Consider the following 19,517-nt stretch of genomic DNA (forward strand, 5'->3'; position numbering starts at 1 on the left):
CTGCAAACTGAAATCATAAGCGACCGGGAATGAGGACTCCAAAAGACACAAGAGCGACCATCCCCTCCTCCCCCACCCCCTCCTCCCCCCAGCCCGCTTTGTGAACCCCTGCCGGGGCAGCGCGGTGTGATCTCTCACCTGTCACGCGGCTCTCTGCAACTACAAAGTAAGCAGTCTTTCCCTCTCCTCTCTCCCCTCTCTCTCTCTCTCTCTCTGTCTCTCTCTCTCTCCTCTCTCTCTCTCTCTCCCTCTCTCTCTCTTCCCTCCCTCTCTCGCCCTCAGTCTCTGCCTGTCTGTCTCCTCAGGTTAGGGCCCAGGTCCAGCTCTGCGGTCATCTGCGCCCTCTGACTACAGAGACAGTGACTCACTGACTCGGACCTGTGAGGACTTTGCGCAGATGGGAGATGAGTGCAGCCACCCGGCGGACGCGCGCTCTTCCCTGTTTGCTGCTGCAGGTGCGCGCAGAGCAGGAAAGAGGAGCGGTGGTGCAGGAGGGCAGGAAGGCAGAAAAGCAGGGAGCTGTACTGCAGAAAGATGCTCAGTGTCACGAAGCTCCCATTGACCTCTGGAAGATGGAGCCGATGTGGAAAGCGGCCGCTAGGGGGCAGCACAGCACAAGTCTTCCCCTCACTGACCGGCGTTAACTGTGTTTTAGTGACCGTGTGTGTGTGTGTGTGTGTGTGTGTGTGTGTGTGTTTTTGGGGCATTTATGTTTAAAATGTGTCATCTGGGTTTTCCCTTGGTACACAGAGGCACGACAGCCTTCCTGTGTGCCCACCAGCTCTACCAGTCCCCCTCTCTCCTCCTGTCCCACATCCTGCTGAGGACACACACCTCTCATTTACAGCTGATTAAATCAAGTCATTTCCATCCCCCGATCCAAGGAGTGTATTTGGACATGTTTTCTGTCAAAATGTGAGTGTGGCCATGAGCGGTGGTGCGTCCCTCCCACACAAAGCCACAATAGACTCCGGCAGTGAGCAGCCAGGGCGCTATTATAGCCCTAATCCTGCTCCTATTATACAGGCCAGAGAGAGAGCGAGAGACACAGAGAGGGAGGTAGAGCTGAAGATGAGGTCATCCCAAACAGTGCACACCCAGGGTCACTGCCTCACTATAGAGGGACAGAGATAAAGAGAGGGATGGAGCAGGGGATGGGGGCTGCAGGGCGAGCTGCTAAGAGAAAAGGCCTGCGGAAGACTGAACGTGGGAGATGCTCAGATAGGTGAGTGGGAAAGAGAGGGGGTTAAAACCTGTGTGCAAAGTGCAGAAAAAACACACCAGAGCATGACCGGGATGGTAAAGTACTTTGTTTATTTCATATGCATATGAAACCACACTACAACAGGAGCAGGAACCCATGAAAATGGCCATCATTTTTGTAATAATGTTAATTCTAATCACAATTGGATAAAATAATAAACTGTAGGAAAGTAAAAATACACGCTAATGGAATAAAACCAGTAAAGTAAAATAATTAGAATCAGTACATAAATAAACAATAAATACTGAATAAATAAGTGAATAAATAAAAGAACAATTTATTTAACCTACACCCAAACAAAATAAATAGCTCTAATGCATGAACCCTGGCAATGATTTCATGGGACAGTTAAGAAGGTGTCTCCACAAAGAGATTTTTTTGCATTTTCTTTTTAATCCCTGCACCGTTCATTTTCTGTTGCATCCGTAGCCCACAGTACCCGAGCCCACAGTGACCAGCTCTGTGGTGCCGCATGTTGCATTAATATGGTGATCGTCCCTGTTACAGAGGTGTTCAATCTGCCCCAAAATAGCTTCTCTATAGTCTGGAGAACTGGACTCAACCACACAAATCATGCCACACTCTTTTTTTTCGCCTGCTGCGATGGGTTTCTTTGTCTCTTTCACCATATACAGTCGCTTTAGTTAAGCACACTACCAGCTCCACTTCTTTGTGTATATATATATATATATATATATAAAAAAACCCATTTTGTTGAGAGCAAACAGCAAGTCTCTCCTGTCGCTGTTAATGGCTGAAGGTTGCCATTTCCAACTAGCAAAAGGTAGATTTCTTTGCTAAAACACAAGAGCAGTATCCCCACTATTCATTTAGCACAATCACTGGAAGATTCCCATGAAAGGTATCCTTGTACATTCTTTAATCTATGATTATTCATCTTACAAAGAATAACAAGTCTTGGTGAGCTTAAACACTTTGGTAGGCAACTGTGAAATATTAGCTGGCAAATACAACTGCATGCCGTGGATACTTTATCCAAGCCCATACCACTCCACATCCAGCACCACTGCACTACTCAGACCTCTGCAGCTTTAGCAGCTTATTATAAAAAAAACACAACTACATTTTGAGCCTCAGCCACTCATTTGGAAAGTACATTGCAGCTATGTAATATTGCATAGATAATATGCTCAGCAGTGTCAGGGACTATTGATACGTTTTGATGCAAGTTAAAGCTTTTTAAAAAAAAATCTATTTTCATTGTCATGTTTGTCCACTGTTGCACAAGCAAAAGATCTCAGAGAGCTCTCAGACAGTTTTTTTGTGCAACTGTCTTTCACAGTGAAGAGTCCATGAAGCAGCCTAGAGCTGAGTCTAACCCTACCAATTAACAGTCAATTCCCCTTTAATCATTCAAGGGTGCATTTCACAGTTGTAGAGCCCCAAACCCGCCCGCCAATGTCTCTCTCTCTCTCTTTCACTTTCTCTCTCTCTCTCACACACACACACACACACACACACACACACACACGCACAAACACACACACACACGCACGCGCGCACACACACGCACATACACATCCTTGTTCTCCTCCCCAAGTCTGATTACTCATCATTGATTGCTCCATGTTGGCTGGTCTTGTTTTCTTTCTCACCCCTCCGCTCTCTTCCTCTCTCTCCCCTGGGGGCTGCCGCGCTCAGAGGAAGTAGTCAGGGGGCGGGGAGGGTGGGTTGCTGGTGCGGTTCGGTGGGGCGTCGCCGCCGCCGATGCCGTGGTTCGTGCTGAGGAGCTTCTCGTAGCGGGCCTTGTAGGCGTCCCTCTCCCTCAGCACTCGAGTCAGCTCACACTGTAGCTGCTCCAACTGAGGAGGAGGAGGAGGAGGAGGAGGAGGAGGACAAACACACCAGATTCACATTTGTCTGCGCAAAGACGCAAACTCACTATTTGTGCCAGAAAGTTTTGTTTTAAAAGTTTGGGGTCAGATAAGACTCGGATGAGCTTGTGTGCGTGTGTGTACCTGTTGTGTGAGCACGTGTTTCTCTGACTCCAGAGCGTGGCGGTGCTGTAAGCGCTTGTAGCGGCAGGATTGCGCATAGCCGCGGTTCTTTAGCGTGCGCCGCTTCTGCTTCAAGCGCACCACCTCATCCTTACTCACTCCGCGCAGGTGTCGGTTCAGCTCCCGCACCGACAGGCTCACCAGCTGCTCATCAGAGAAGCGCTCGTTCAGTCCGCACTGCTGAGCAGATGGGGGAAACACACACACGCACACACACACACACACACAATATGTTGATCAATGTTAACTGCCACCGAGACGCATGCTGGAAATGATTGATATCTGTGCAGTGAAAGATGATTCAGACTTAAATATAAAACTGTAAACTGTGATATGACCGCTGAGCATGTGATGTGTTTGTGTGTGTGCCTGTCAGGGGGCACATTTCGACACCACATGTCCATAATCTGTCATGTAATCTGACTAAGTGTGGGTGACAGTTATCAGGATTACGCACAGCAATAATAGCAGATATTATCATAAGCCCGCAGTGTGCTCCACATAGAGATCCACCCAGACATCTTGATCAGAACACAGATTACAACATTTATTTACCAATTGAAATCACACTCAGAAAATAGCATCCAAGTGTTGAGTTTTATCAAACCTAACCCTAACCCGAACCCCCCCCCCCCAAATACACTTTGTCTGGAGTGTTTCTAAGTTTTTTTTTTAATTATTAATTTTGTATTGGTTTGTAAATTCAGAGCAGGCTTGTGTGGCTTTTATACAAAGTCTACATACAGAGAGATCAAAAAGTGCAAAAAAGATAATGAGCATTTGTAAGCAGTACATTAACATTTAATACATGTTAATAACACTGTAACATAGTTATTAATGTATTTCGCAATAACTAGACTCCTCCTGTGGTGTATAAATAGATAATTAATGGCAATATAGTAAAAGTAGTAAGTTGTAATAATGTAAAATATGTTTGCATAAGAGAAGTTATAGTTATTGACATATACTTCAGATGAATATATACTTGAAAAACTACATTATAATGTGTTATAAACCATGTACTACATGTCTATATGGAGCACACAAATGCTAGATTGTGTGTATTATTAATAAAGTCATGTTTGTACATGGGGAGTCGAGGCTTTGAGCCCTCAAAGACAAAGCTTGAGCTTCACTTATTGTTGCCACGTAGAGAGCGATCCTTAAAGTGATACTTCAGATAGACACAGACATTAATAACCATGTTCTAATGTCCTAATCCTAATCCTTCACTGCACGATCCCTCTCTACCTCCGCTCAGCCCTCTAATGCGACAAGTGTCACCGTTCCCTCACATCAATTCTTTCACCTCCAAAAACCTCCCACGTTTTATTGGTGAACACTTCCTGTCGAGTGTCATGTCGTCGTCAAAGTCGTGCAAGTGATGCCCCGTGTACCTGATTCATTTGTGGGTGGTGATGATGATGATGGTTGCCATGCATGGGGTGGTGTGGGTGGTGCTGATGATGGTGATGCTGGTGGTGGTGAAGGCGGCCCTGGGGGCTGAGGGGTTGCGGGTAGGGCGCCGAGGCGGGGGCAGCGTTGGGGATCGAGGGAGGGGCAGATGAGAGGAAGACGAGTGGGCGATGGCACATGTCTGTCCCTTTGGTGCAGGAGATGTCACCTCCGCTGTCGCTGCTGGAGTCTCCCAGGTTGCTGCTCGAACTCTGAGAAAGACCTGGAAACTGAAGAGAGGAGGGATGATGAAGAGGCAGGTAGAGGGTCAGGTCAGTCTCGTTCGTGACAGCAGTCTGTGTAATTATAAGGCAGAAATGACAGATTGTTACCTGCGAGCTGACAGCTGCAGCAGCTGAGTTCAGTAAAGCCTCCACAGCATCCTCACAGCCCAGGAAGCCATTGACCGGCCCCCTCTCTCTGTCCCCTCGCTCTGGCACTCCCCCCAAAGCTCCCAGCAGAGTGGCGGGCCCCGTCACCTCACCTCCAAACTGTTGCTGCAGTGCTGCCAGCCAGATCAGGTCCTCCAGGGAGGCCGGGGTGGGACCCTGCGGCCCGGTGTGAGCCGGGCTGCCTTCCACGTTCCCCTGAGAGCCCGAGCTGATGCCAGAAGTGAAGCTGTTGGAGATGGAGAGGGGGAAGGAAATGGAAGAGGATGACGAAGACAGGGAGGAAGAGCCCGAAGGTGGCGGGTGGGCGTCGCTGAGCGTTGGCGAGGGTGGCAGCGAGTTGTAAGGGCTGGAGCTCAAACTGGAGTCCTGTGGAGGGTGGCTGGTGTACGGGGAGCTGGAGGGGTCATGGGGGAGCCCAGATTTGGGATACGCACATGGAGGAGGGAGAGGAGGAGTGTCTGATTTCACCTCGAACTTGAGGAGGTCAAAGTCATTTAGGTACTCCATAGCCAGAGGGCTGGGGGGGAGAGAGGGCATGGGGAGGGAAGGAGAGGACATGGTGTCTGCTGCTGCTGCTGCTGCTGCCGGGAGCTTCAACAGGGTTTTTCCGTGTGTCAGGATTGTTGGAAAGTCCACTCCTCTGCCTCAGTGCAGCTCATAGACAGCAGCAGTAGTGATGTCAGGAAGTAGACTGGTGGGTGAGTTTCCTCAGTGAGAAACAGTACGTCCCCTTGTCCTTGTCTCTGTTTCTCTTGTCCTGAAGGAAGGATGGAACGGAACGAGAGGGTTTGGGATACAGGGACAACGGAAAGGAAAGTGTTACAAGTTTTCCAAGTTTAGATCTCTCAAAAAGACTGTAACTAATGGACTAGCATTCTATCATTGGAGTCTTGATGGAAAGTTGAAAAAAAGTATCTACATTGATACGGCAGAACCAGAGATATCGCGTTTTTTATTCAATGCTATCTTCCGTACCAAAGCCCGCTCGTACGTTACCCACAATGCAACTAAACTGACGATAGTTTAGCCGGAGATTCAGATGCAATATGATAGCCGCAGCTTATGTAGCCTTGACCAATGCTAGCCTCATGCAGAGATGCGGACTCGACACCTCCAGATGTTTTTTCATTTTCAAAATTGTTGTCTTCAGTCGCAACTGACCCTGACTCAAGTGACATCACGTGAGGCGATTTATCACACTTTGCACAGCTCCCTCTGGAGCCACAAAGGACTTTGTTCACATATGCAGATGCGTTCTCCAAGTAAAATAGTTGGAGTTCATCTTCAATCGTTGAATAATGTTTTATAGATCAGTTATAAGCTATTGATAAGAATATGTTTTAGGTGATGCTTTTAGCTAACTCTTAAATCAATCAGAAAGCCACTTTAAATGAACAAAATCCATTTAAACAGCATATTAACAATAGCTTATTACAGTAAGTTGATGTTATTATATTTATTATAAAAAAGCTGAACATTTCCAGTTTGTCTGAAATGGTCTTGCTGCACAATCCTCACAATTCAGTTTTAAAGATGATTGTAATGTAAATGCCTCAACAAAAAAAACGTTATTCTGACTTTATTGAACATGAAGTTAGGCTGTGTGAGTCTGTGTGTCAGGTATGATTGTGTGTTATATTAAGACACTAATCTGCAGCACATTCCCCCTGCCCAACATCTTATACGCTCACATCTATAGGATTGTAAACGCATGCACACTCACATACACGTGCATGTTGACTTGCATGTGTAACACTTTGTCACACGTACAGACAAAGCAGGACGAAAAACACGATACTTAAAACTTCCTAATTTGTGACTATAGTCAACAATTTCTGCCATTTCATTTTATAAAAGTAACAAACAAGCAGCCGTCACATTGCCTCATTCTAGCCAGTGATGCCAACTCTCACATGTGAAAGAGAGAATTCTGTATGGGAACAAAGACACATCAGAAAAAATGCCTCATCTTCTGCCTGCCAAGTGTTGTATTCATCTCTATGTAGTATTTGCAGGTTATTGCCCTAATGTAATCACACACACAATGGCTATAACATGTAATATTTCTAGAAAGATCTGCCTACTGAACACATAACCGACTGAAGCGCAAGAATTCACAGGGCTTAATCATTTTTGACAGAAAGATCCACCAGTCTCAGAGAGCAAATCCAATTATCAACAGGTTCAGACTTTAATCCAGAGGCCAAAGACTTTCTAAAAAGAATCGAAACACATTTTTATACGACCATAGCGGTGGAAAAAAAGCTCTTTTTCAGCTGGTGCTCATGCTGACCTTAAATGTCACATATCCAAATGTTAGGACTTTTTCTTTCTCTGTCTAGTTCAGTCAGATTTGAGATCAAACACTTCTGTTTCGCATGGAAATACTTGAAAGTCATTTGAAAGCATAAAATAACTTACAGCTGTTCTGCTTTCAAGGTGACAAACGAGTTAAGCCGTCATCTAACAATTCAAAACATCAATACGCAGGTGAACAAACTGAAAAAAGTCAGAGAATCTCCTCAGAAAATCAATGAAACGTTCAATATTTCCAGCATTACACAGAGCAAACCACGTCAAACAAAGCTGTAGAAGAGCAAAGCTATTTCCTCCAACACTGATTATAGGCCTTCAGATGTAATAGTTATTAGTATTAAAATGAACATCTAATTAAAAATTCACCTTTAACTAGTCCCTCTGCTGCACAGCTCATTAGTTTTGCCCCCCGTAGTTCAAAATGGATTGTAAAAGAAAGCAAACAGTGACAGGGCTCCATGGAGGCCTCAAACTGGCTTTGGACCAGAGTCACGGCAAAAAGCCAGCCAAAAAAGAGCAACACACAGACACACACAGACACACAGACACAGACACACACACACACACACACACGAGAGAAAAAAGTAGAATGAAAGATAAAGGCCTGACATGAACGACATGAGAGTTAAAGTGAATGAAATGATCTTACCGTCGGTCATAGAGATGAAGGATGGTTTGGAGCTCTTTTCAACATCCCCCCACCACACACACACACACAAAAATAATCAACTGACTGGCTGACTGACACGTTTGGAGAGAGACACAGAGGAAACAGAGAGTGTGTGTGCGTGCGCATGTGAGTGTGTATAGCACTCTGTCACTGAGTGCCACTGCCCCCTTTCTTTCTTTCCCCTCTGCTGCAAATCCCTGTTTGCAACAATCCCCTCCTCTCTCTCTCCCTCTGTCTCTCTCTCCTCTGCCTCTCTCTCTCCCTCTGTCTCTCTGTCTGTTTCTATCTCTCATTATGTCTGTCTGTCTCTTTGTATCTGTTTCTCTATTCTTATTTAATTCCTAGCACTGTACAAACCCAGCTCTCTCTCCCTCCTTGGGTTTGATTTCATGTATCAAAGGTAGAAATATTTCATGCTGTTTCATGAGTTTCACACACACACACACACACTCACACACACACACACACACTCACACACACACACACACACACAAGGCGTTTCATTACATACCAGATCATGTCAGTTGTAACACACGTGCACGACAGCAGCTCAGATTCAGTTTGTCATTAGAAAATAAGGTTTGGTGGTTCTGCTCTGAGTAAAACAAAGTCTTGACAGTTGAGTTGCTACAAGTTGGGCCGTTAGACTCTGTACTGCCTCATAGTGGACATTCACAGCTACTGAACTGAGCCAGAGAGCAAACGTGCCCACAAGTATACTGGCTCTGACAGCACAGCGTGTATGAGGTTTTCTATGTGAATCACTTTTAGAGAGTCTCGGGTGACGTAAGAGCAATAAAGATCACGTAACAGCGGTGGAATGTAACTGAACACTGCACCTATGTACTATTTTCATTTTATGCTCCTTTTTTTTCTTCAACTCTGCAACATTTCAGAGAGAACTATTTTTATTTCTTATTTTTACTCCACATTTATTTAACAGCTTTATTTTACTGATTATCTTTCAGTGCTGCACTATTAAACTGACCAGTAGTGTGTAAAGAACCTAAAATTGTCTACACGTGGAAAAACTACAACATTAAATGATAACGTCCAATAACACAACGTATTATTGATAATATGACACAACAGAGTTTCTGGAAAATGAATATTTTTTCATTGTTAATACTTAATGTACATTTACTTGATAATACATTTGTACTTTTACTTAAATAACATACATAATGATAATAATTAATGATAATATGATAATAGAGTATGTAAATAAAGTAATAATAATAGAGTATGTAAATAAATATTTGACTTTTATTATATCATTACAATAAAAAAACAACATCAAAATAATAAAATAATAAAGGTTTTAAAGCTGGCTCTCAACACTGGGCTGAAGGTTCAGTAATAATTCAGGACCCACCTGGAAACACTCATCATGTCAGTTTTATTGTGTTTATTTAATAAACCAGCTGACTTATGTGGTTTCATTGTAATTAATCTAATTGATGCAGTTCTGGCATCTCAGTCAAAGTTGGATCAGTCAAATGTAAGTTTTAAGACAAATGTTGAACTATAATAAGTGAAAATGCATCCGAGCGCAGCAGTCTAAATAACTTTTGAGCTTTTTCAGATGCATAATTTCCAACATTGTGGTCAGACAAAAACGAACAGTGCTGCTGTCGTGTGGATTTCAATATTTCCACAAAGTAGTTTGTTTTTGTTCTGACAAATTAGCAAGCCCCTCACCCACCACCCCAAGCCCCCACCCCCTGTGTCTCCACACTGCCCTGCCTCTTGCAGTCAGACTCAAAAGCTGTGAATTAATTCTGTTTTTTTTCCTACACATTTAAGTCCGAGAAGAGAAACGCATAATAAGCATTTCTCAATGCTCCTTAAAAGCTGAACTTGTTAATCCAGAGTCTCTCTGTGTCTTAATAGTGTCTCGTTAAGGAATCAGTGAGTTAATAGTGCCTTCACAAATCTGATTTGGACAGTAAACAAACCCTTTAAGTCAACCAGACACGCTGACTCATGGAAACAGCACAAGACCCACAAACAGGATTTAACTATTTTACTTTGCAGTTTAACAAAAAAAAAAAACAGTGATCTCTGATCACAGCAGAGAACACATTGAAGGATGGGTAAAATATGGAAACTATTTAGGAGACAATATTTAAAAAAAATACCCTTTTGACGGTCTCGACTCTCTTCATTCAGTTTCTCTTCCTCTTTCTCTATTTTAACCTCTCTATCTGTCCATCATTTGTGTTTCCGGGGAAAGCTTAGCAGCTAAACCAACAGGGCCTCCCATGAGGATGAGGGACAAAGAGAGAGAGAGAGACACAGAGGAACTTACCTCATACTTCATGCCAAACACACCACCACCCCTCCTGCATCTGCAGCCATGCACACATTTGCCCTGCAGCCACCGAGATGCATCTCAGCGCACCTCACATTCAGGTGGGGCTCGATTCAGAGCCTCAGACTGTTCACTGTTCCTCTGCAGCCTTATTTCCAGAGGAATGTTTAAGTAATTGGCCAGAATCCCACACTGTGATTATCATAATAGGCAGAGGTAGCAGTGAGTAATAGATGCTCTATTCTTGTATTCTGATTGCTATGTATTACTATGTGATGGATTAACATAGTGTAATTTTACAACTATTCCTACAAAGCCACTGGGCTCATGCTCAGACAGACGTTTCCTCAATAGAAACAACACGGCACTTTTGGGCCTTTGGGCAGTGGTTGTTGGCAGGATTTCACAGGGCTAGTTCAACATTTTAGGAAATGTGTGTATTTGCTTTCATGCTTCCTACAGTCCTGTTGTCACAGGCAACCAGAGAAGACTTCAAGAAGTTACTGCGCCCACAAATCATGCACCTAACCCCAATGAAAACCCCCCACAATGTGTCATTTTCACAATTAGACATTTGTATGCATTCAACAAATAAGATATAATGTGCTAACTGGTGTGCTAATTAGTGAGCAAGGTGTATTTTGTATTGAAACGAGCCAGGCAAGAAGTTTCCCTCTGTTTTCAGTCTTTGTGCAAAGGTTAGAATATGTCTGACGTCTTAGCTTAGAATAAGAATATTGACATTTAGATCATAACCTGATCAGCTCACCAGGCAGAGGTCTTCTAGCTGCACCCAGAATTAGATAACAGGCCTGGTGAGGCTGCCTTCAGTTACTGTGGTCGTGTCCTCTGGAACAAGCTGCCTGATGAGCTGAGGTCCATCACAACCGCATCCACATTTAAAAACAAACTCAAAACGTTCCTGTGCTCTCAGGATGATTACAGTGTGTGTGTGTTATGTGTGTGTGTGTGTGTGTGTGCACGTATGGCTGCACTTGTATCCATTGATGTTTTTATTGGTTTGTGTTCCTGTATTCTACTCGTGTATGTTTCTCATGTTACATCTTTTAAATCTTAATCTAAAGCACTTTGAATTTACCTCTAATGAATTGTGCTATATAAATAAAACTGCCACTGCCAAAGATTTTATGGCCTTCAGGCAGTGGTGGTCAGCTGGATTATAAAGGAATAGTTTGACATTTTGAAAAGTAAATGTAGTCTTGCTTCTCAGCGTCCTGTCGTCACCAGTAGAGACCCCAGAAAGTTATTGCGACCATCCAAAAATGAGTCCGTGACATAACCCCCTGCATAATCACATGCTATTTTTACATTTCGGTCTTTGTATGAATTAGTTACCTTTGGACACAGTCAGGTTAGATGTTGCTTGCTGTTTCCAGTCTTTGCGCAGGACTAAGCTGCTGGTGTTGGCTCCATATTCACCTTCTGGACATGACAGTTGTATCAAAGCCAGAGTGAGGAAACATTAGCTTAATTTCCTTTGAGACTGGAAACAGCTGGCCTGGATCTAAAAAATGCCTACCTGCAACTCTAAAGCTCACCAATTAATGTTTAATTTAATTAACTTTTTTTTAACTTGGACAGACTGTTGGCTGTAGCTTTGTGTTTACTGTTCAGACATAAGAGTGGTATCGATCTTCTTCTCTATCGCTCTTTAAGAGAGAAAATCTAAAAAACTTTTCCCAGTTGTGTTATGACTGAAAATGTTTCATTTTCACTGAATACCATTGGTTTGTCAGTCATCCAGAGTAACTAGGATCTAAATGTAATTTATCACTGTGAGCACAATAAGCAGAATTCCATCCACCTCCACTGATTTGGAGAGGGGGCAGAAACATCAAAATCTCACCTAATAAAACTGAAACTATCCGCATGTGAAAAAAATATGTTCTGGAGATTTGGGTGAACTGACCCTTTAAGCCTGTGCATCTCTTATCATTGCCCAAAAGCCCCCACAATGGGAAGCTAACCCCTCCGTCACCCTTATAAACCGGTCTCATATGCTCCAGTTTTTATCCTCTGAGAGGCTCTTAAGGCCTGCGGGGTCATGAAACGGGAGCTGCTGGAGTTGGAGAAACACGGGACGAGACGGAACCACAAGCAGAGGTGAGTTTGTTTTGGAAAAGACGACAAGAAATGGCACATAAGAAGAAATGGAAGTGAATGAGAGAGAGAGCACTGACAGACAGGACAGAGGGAATGAGAGAGTGACAGAGTTGAGTCGGGGACAGGTCAGGACTGCTTGGACAGATGGTGTGAGGTGGTGGCCTGCAGGGTCCCACTAACTCAGCCTTATCCCACAGATACATGTCCTAATCCCAACTAACTCTGCTACTAGCAGCAGGCTTACACGTCTCACCTCAAGAGGGGCCTACTCCCTCCCTCCCTCTGAGGATCTGTCTCCTTCACTCTCTACACACACACAAACACACACAGAGGCTGCTAAATGACACACAGTGAGAAACAATATATGAAGGCACCTCATAATCAGGTTTAAACCAAAAAATGTTTTAATGGTTTGATTTAACCTGTGTAATCCCGGATCAGTGCGATTAGTCACAAATAACAAGACAGTAATGAATTTGCCAAAAAGCTTTGAGTTTTAAGCTGTAGAAAAACAAAATACAAGCATTTAAAGAAAATTTACTTTAAAGGGTCACTTCACTAAAATTGCACACAAATTTGCACACATTTTTTAAAACTTTATTCATCCAACTGTAGTTTTATTTGTCCAGCGCTGAAAACTATCAATCAAAAATGATTTCAAAAACAACAGTGATTTGTGTGAACCAACCCTTTAACTTTGAGCTAAAACACCATTATATTCTCGTATTAGTTTTCATGTCAGTGGGTCTTTTGCAAAGCAGATATTTTGACTTGTCACAGTGGGAAGAGCACAGGTGTTAACAATAACACTGACAATGGCTCTGCTCTGTTCAAGCAGCATAATGGAACTCAGCCGTCATTAGTTTGACATGTCATGACATGTCCACATGTCTTCTGTGTAAAGAGGGTATTACCACCATCCCATAAGCTGTGTGTACAGTACATACTGTATAAGATGTTTTAGCTGTCATAAGTGTGTCTGTTGGTTGTCTCATGTGTACATGTCTTATATCAAAGTGCTGTTAGAAAACCACTTTTGTAATGTTCCAGTTAGAGTTTGGCCAGGAGGTCTTTATTGCATGTGACTGGTGATCTCAGCTCTACACTGTACATCCAATACAGGCAAAAATGAATAAAATTGCCTTTCATAGCTAACAAGTGCTAAAGGGTTAGAGTTAGACACCAAAACTTTGGTGAGTTTTTGTTTGGTAGATGCTATTCAGTAGTCAACAATACATTATTTACACCAAGGTGTTCATCTTCTTTATAGCTCTTGATTTTTTATTTTATTTCTCCAAAATGTAAGTAATTGGGATGCAAAACATTATTATTATTATTATTTTTATTTTTTTTTATTAATTATTTGTGTTCCTATTTTTGGCCCAACATAGACTTAGGGTTGGCTTCACATGGGACTCACACAGGACGGAGCAGACGTCCTGTGTTTGATCCTTTCATCCACCATGTCCTCTTCCCATTTGAACTCTGTCCCTTTTCACACTACATTACCAGGCCAGGTGCCAGTAGACTCTCCATTTTGTTCCCTTTGGACAGAGCTAAATGCTAAGCTAAGGTAACTGGCTGCTGCCTGGAACTTGATCTTGAATGAATTTTAAATGAGAGAGGTAATAAGTGCATTTTCCAAAACTTCAAACCACACCAACTCACCAAGATCTTTTGTCGTGCCACTGTGACTTGAATCATCACTGTATTATCAGCGGGATGCATCATGACTCTATTGTTTCTTTTCCTTCTGGTTGAGTTTGAATATAATTCATACAGACCATAAATGCATCCTGCTGTGATGTATTCATTATAACCAAACGCATTAAGACATACATTCAGACACACAGTATTCCATATTCCCTCTGCCTCGAGGACTATTGTTTATCATTTAACTCCCTTCTCTCGGCTGCCTCTATTCTCAGTGTTTTTGACACAGGCATCTAATCCGTCACTTCAACTGTTAAGCTCTAAATTGCCCACTTAAGTCTGACTTTGAGCTTGTGCAGCTACAAGATTACACATTTCATACCTCTTAAGCTATTTACTGTCTTTTATTGATTTTCCTTCCAGACCATCGTCCCCATGACCCTGTTGTTTGTGTTTGTGTCCGTGTATGTGAGTGTGTTTACTCATGCTGTCCACACGTGGGGTCTCGTTGTGAGTGGACTTATCAGGCTAGTCATGGGATTAGCGCTGATTCTCCCCCTGAAACTAGTGTCAGATTAACAGATACCCATGCCTTCATAAACCATCTGTAATGTAGACATAAGCTGTGAGTGGCCTCGCTATTACCTCACCCTCCCCTGCTTCAACTGTCTATCCCCACCTCTGATCAATGGACACACCTGATCATCATCGAATCACTTCCATTTAGCATGTGTGATGCTGCTGTGGGGGAATCTGGACATTCAGGTGTTTAATTGTAATCCTTAGGGGAAGTTTACTATGATGTGTCGGGAAAATGAAACATATCAGCACTGAAGTTCCTCCTGATGCTGCTACTTCACTTTCAGCACGTTCGGTACAAACACATTAATAACTAAACTCTTTATTTGCCCTCATAATGTTGCTAATAAATCATCAACGCTCATAAGCATCTAATTCCCACACAGCAACGGTAATGCTGAATGTGTTGCTGGAAGGCAGACGGGCAGCTTAACAAAGCCTGACCTCACACATCAACACATATAAACAAACAAAAAGTATTAGACGACTTTAATCTTAAAGAAAAAAAAAACAGATGAACGGAGACAGAGGTTAGAGAGGATGAGGAGGAGGAAGCGAGGGATGAACGGATTAACGGCGTCGATACTTTGGTTCCTCTCCCAGACTGAGAGATGACACTAAATCTGTTAATTCATTCCCTCTCTCCACCCCCCCCCTTCTTCCCCTCACATAGTTGCTCTGATTCTTCTTCTCTCCATCATCCTATCGCAGGATTATGATATTCTGGTGCAACAAAAGCTTAATATCTAATACAAATGTTGTATTTTGAGGCGACAAACAGCTGAATGTATCGATGCCACAGATTTAGCAATAAAACTTGCAGAATATTCAACAAGGACATTTGGGAGAAAACAAGAAAAAACACCAGTTGCATCGACATTTTTTTACACTAATTATGAACTTTAGTCAGTTTAGTTACAGGAGGCTTTAACAAGAGGCAATACACCTGTAACATAAAACACTGACTGTGGAGCATTTTAGATTTAAACATTTTTGATTTATTCTTACTGGTGTCACTCTGTACATATATGCATGTGTGCATATGCATTTGCACTACTGTGTTTGATCAAGTGTGTTTAAACATGTCAGAAATTGTGTGTATTTGTGTGTAGGTGACCTAACAAGGTGACCTAATTCATGAAACTTACTTAAGTTTCATGTGGCCATAGCAGGGAATGAAACTGCAGTACAAATAAAGTCTTCTTTTAAACAACTGTGATTATTTGGTTACTGTTCTTAGATTGTATGATTAGAATTATTTATTCATTTATTTCAAATTTGCACATTTCCAGCAATGAGGTGTTCTTGGAAAAACCAAAGACTGTTTTCAAACAGCTGCTTCCAAGGGAGCAAATCCTAACGCCTTTAGTGATCCTCTGACTTCTCCTCTAACGCCACCATGAGGTTGATATTTGTACTTTTCAGTTCTTCTATTGGGTAGAATGCCATGAAAGTTTCTATAAATGTTGTTGATGTCTTGGCTCCTCTGCGACCATCCAACTTTCCCTCTAGCGCCATCACCAGGCCAACATTATAAACTGTCCAGTACTTTGGTTTGTGACCAAATATTAATGACATTGCCATGATGGCATGCTAACACAGTAGCCTAACATGAAGAATATGGTAAATGTTAGCATGTTAGCATCATCACTGTAAGCATGTTAGCATGGTAACATTAGCATTTAGCTCAAAGCATTGCAGAGCTGTTAGCATGGCGGTATTTATTGTCATTTTTTGGTTTGTTAATGCTGTCGTCTTCCATTTTAAATAAAATAATAATTTAAAAGATCTATAAATAAGTTGTACATATTTTAAAAAAGGGTTGTTTAAATGTAAATATAATTACATAATACAATTTCACAATCTTTATATACTGTAGGTACTGTGCTGGTTGTGTGTGCACAGCTGCCACACACACACATCTGTGACTGATGCTGTCTGAGCCGCTCTGTCTAACAAACAGGCTGCCGGGCCATAAGGTGACTCCAAAGGCAGGAATCCCTGCCACCCATCAGGGATGCAGTTCCCATGACGACCTCGCTGAACAGCTCACTTCTGACCTTTTATAGACATGGTTGTAATTACATTAAATTACACTGCATCTTATCATTGTCTGCTTTCATGAGTCATTTCCCATTTAACTGCTGTGGCACGAATATCATCCAACGGGCCTGCTGTGAGAAGCCACATGCAAATAGAGTTTCACAGCTTCCTCATGCTCCGACAGCATGGAGGACGACGTTAAACAACCTCAGGCTTAAATCGTTATAATAGGCAATTTCAGTAGATTTACTGTATTTAGAAATGAACAGTTTCAGGCTTTATTGGGTGTTTTTCCTCCATTAACCAAGCCTGGCCTCGTAATTCATTAGGGCCCTTTGTCACAGATGCCAGATCCTTCGACCCGGAAGGAAAAGCAGTTGTGGATTTGAGGGAGGGGGCTGCAGTTGTGGGGGGGGTTGGGGTGTATTGTGCGAGCACAGTCATGCACATTTCTTTGGACTGCCGGCATCCTTTTTATTTTCACGCATCTTTCTCCTCTACCCACACATGTTCTCTCTCCGGCTCCTCTCTTCCCTCGGCCTCTATGTGATCATGTTGCTTGGTAACTGCAGAAGAATGATGAGAAGTGTAGGATGTGTTCGGGAGCCTCCTGTGTGATGTGATGTGTCTACACATCAGCTGTAAGGAGTGCGGCGCAGTGTGGCCAAAATAACAGTCGTAACAGTGTGAAACCCACTGTAAAGTATTTCGGGGCAGGTGTCAGGATGCAGAAGAAATTCTCCTTTGAGTGCTTCCTGAACCAGAAGTTTTACTACTTTTTGGTTAGTGGTGTGAATCTTTCCACCTTAATCAAGCAGAAATTTTAATTGTTCATTATTTAGCTGTGAACAGACGCTGGCTGAAAAATCTGAATTTAAAAATGTGAAAAAAAATAAATAAATAAATGTGTATTTACAGTCTCAAAGCTCCACTTGTTCTTGCGACAATTACTTAGTTTGAGTGGAAACCTTAATTTAGGGGGATATCATTAGAGGAGAGGATTCACCGCTGTGGATTCCACATCACTGTGGAGGTGGAGTGGGAGTAAAAGTTCAAACAACACTGGGGTTATATTTCACTGTGCTGTTATGAAGTCATTGTGGCGAAGACTGCCAATACGCTGCCTGTAATCTCACCATAAATCAAAATTTGAGATGTTAAATTGCTTCAGTAGAGACCTGCTCATTGCTCACACTGAGTGACTGAGCTAAGAGTGAATGCGCTACAGGATATTAAATAATCTTTTACCAGGCAAACTGCTGTGATCATTTTGAAGAGGATAGGGAAGCTGCGTGATTAAATAGATCACTTAAAGTCCACACATAATCTTTCTCCTTCATCCAAGCAGCAATTGAGTGCAAATGTTACATGTGTAACATTTAGTGAACACAACAATTAGTCTCAGTCATCTGAGAAACCTCCTCAGCATTTCCCCAGAGGCTGTTTGCTCATTAAAAATCCCTGACTTGATAGGAAAACAAGCTCTCTTTATCTCCATTTCAAAAAACTGAATTTCCTCACTATGCCTGAGTATTGAAAGTCGAGTCTGACTCATTACAGCATCTTTAGAAAAAAGGTCACGGCACAGTTGCTAATGACAACCTGCAAGACTGCTGCTCCACTCAAATCATTTGTGTGTGCGTGTGTTTGTGTGTTTCTCTAAAGCCCAGCGCTGCTTCATTTGTAGGGATCAGTCGCCCCCTGCTGTTTTCTCACATTCTTAGGCTGTTAGGAATATATGGGGTTGCCATGCCAACTGGGGGAGGCATTTCTGAAGTCAAGAAATAAATTGAACCTACCTATCTACCTGTGATCATGGATGTCAAACCAGGTTCTTGGATGCTAGTTGTTTTTAGGGTTAATGAAGTAATTACTTAGAGTCCATTTTTTCTTTCAGTTCTTTTTAAAAAAAGTTTTACATGTACAAGGTTGCTGAAACTGACCTTTTCTGCCACTTGGGGGCAGCAGAAACAAGCCAGAGACACATTATTGACATACTATCACGGCTTAAGTTGCTATGGTAAACTTCAAGCAGTCATGGAACCATATTATCATGTCTGTGTCTGCATGATAATGCTGTTCTATTATCAAATCTTTTTTAGCTCAGTTTTTGGTCTTCCATAGGTAAAAGAGCTAAATGCTCCACCGCCGTATGTTGCTAACTTTGTCTGCTGTCTGGTGCAGGTAGTGCTGCAGTGTTATTTAGAGATTTTTTCACTGTAAACAGTGGCCTGGTGTGAACGAAAAAAACAACACTGTGAGAGCGGTGAGAATGAACTAAAACAATTACAAAGAATAGAAACAAATTGGAGCCGAGTAGTTCTACGCACATCACGTAGGTGCAAGGCTAACAATAGACAGCATCAATGAAAAAGAGGGAACGCTTAAACATCGTCAGTAATAAAAACTTTTTTGTGGCTTGTAGCGAGTATGCAGGCGTTGATGAAATGAAATGACAATGAAAACAAAACATTGATGCTATAAAGCTCCACACAGCTGCACAGTCAGGCGATAATTGTCTATGGCTCTGTCACAACAAACAACCCCTTTTAGCAGTCACATGATCCATATCAATTACAGCCACTATAAATATATATTCTAGCTGAAACAAGACATTTAATGTGATATGTTGTAGCTACTTGTACAGACATGAAAGACATCCTGAATGCAATAACTCGTAAAAATGCAG

At 42.5% G+C, this 19,517-nt stretch overlaps 1 protein-coding gene across 1 annotated transcript; it reads right to left on the reverse strand.

Annotated features, from left to right (window-relative positions):
• Positions 1-2,922: 2,922 nt before the first annotated feature.
• nrl (neural retina leucine zipper) lies at positions 2,923-5,687 on the reverse strand. Its single transcript, XM_070832921.1, has 4 exons — positions 5,070-5,687; positions 4,680-4,967; positions 3,244-3,459; positions 2,923-3,087 (listed from the first exon to the last, which is right to left on the reverse strand). Exons 1-4 carry the CDS (start codon positions 5,685-5,687, stop codon positions 2,923-2,925), a joined length of 1,287 nt encoding a protein of 428 aa, XP_070689022.1.
• Between the last annotated feature and the right edge of the window lie 13,830 nt (positions 5,688-19,517).

Source organism: Pempheris klunzingeri, chromosome 6 (genome assembly GCF_042242105.1).
Source record: "Pempheris klunzingeri isolate RE-2024b chromosome 6, fPemKlu1.hap1, whole genome shotgun sequence".
NCBI lineage: Eukaryota > Metazoa > Chordata > Actinopteri > Acropomatiformes > Pempheridae > Pempheris > Pempheris klunzingeri.

Bases quoted from the DNA above. Each gene is read 5' to 3' on its own strand.
- nrl (XM_070832921.1), bottom strand. From the start codon at position 5,687: ATGTCCTCTCCTTCCCTCCCCATGCCCTCTCTCCCCCCCAGCCCTCTG. The intron at 4,968-5,069 runs GTAACAATCTGT...TCCTCTCTTCAG, and splicing joins CTGCAGCTGTCAGCTCGCAG to TTTCCAGGTCTTTCTCAGAG. The intron at 3,088-3,243 runs GTACACACACGC...CCTCCTCCTCAG, and splicing joins AACACGTGCTCACACAACAG to TTGGAGCAGCTACAGTGTGA.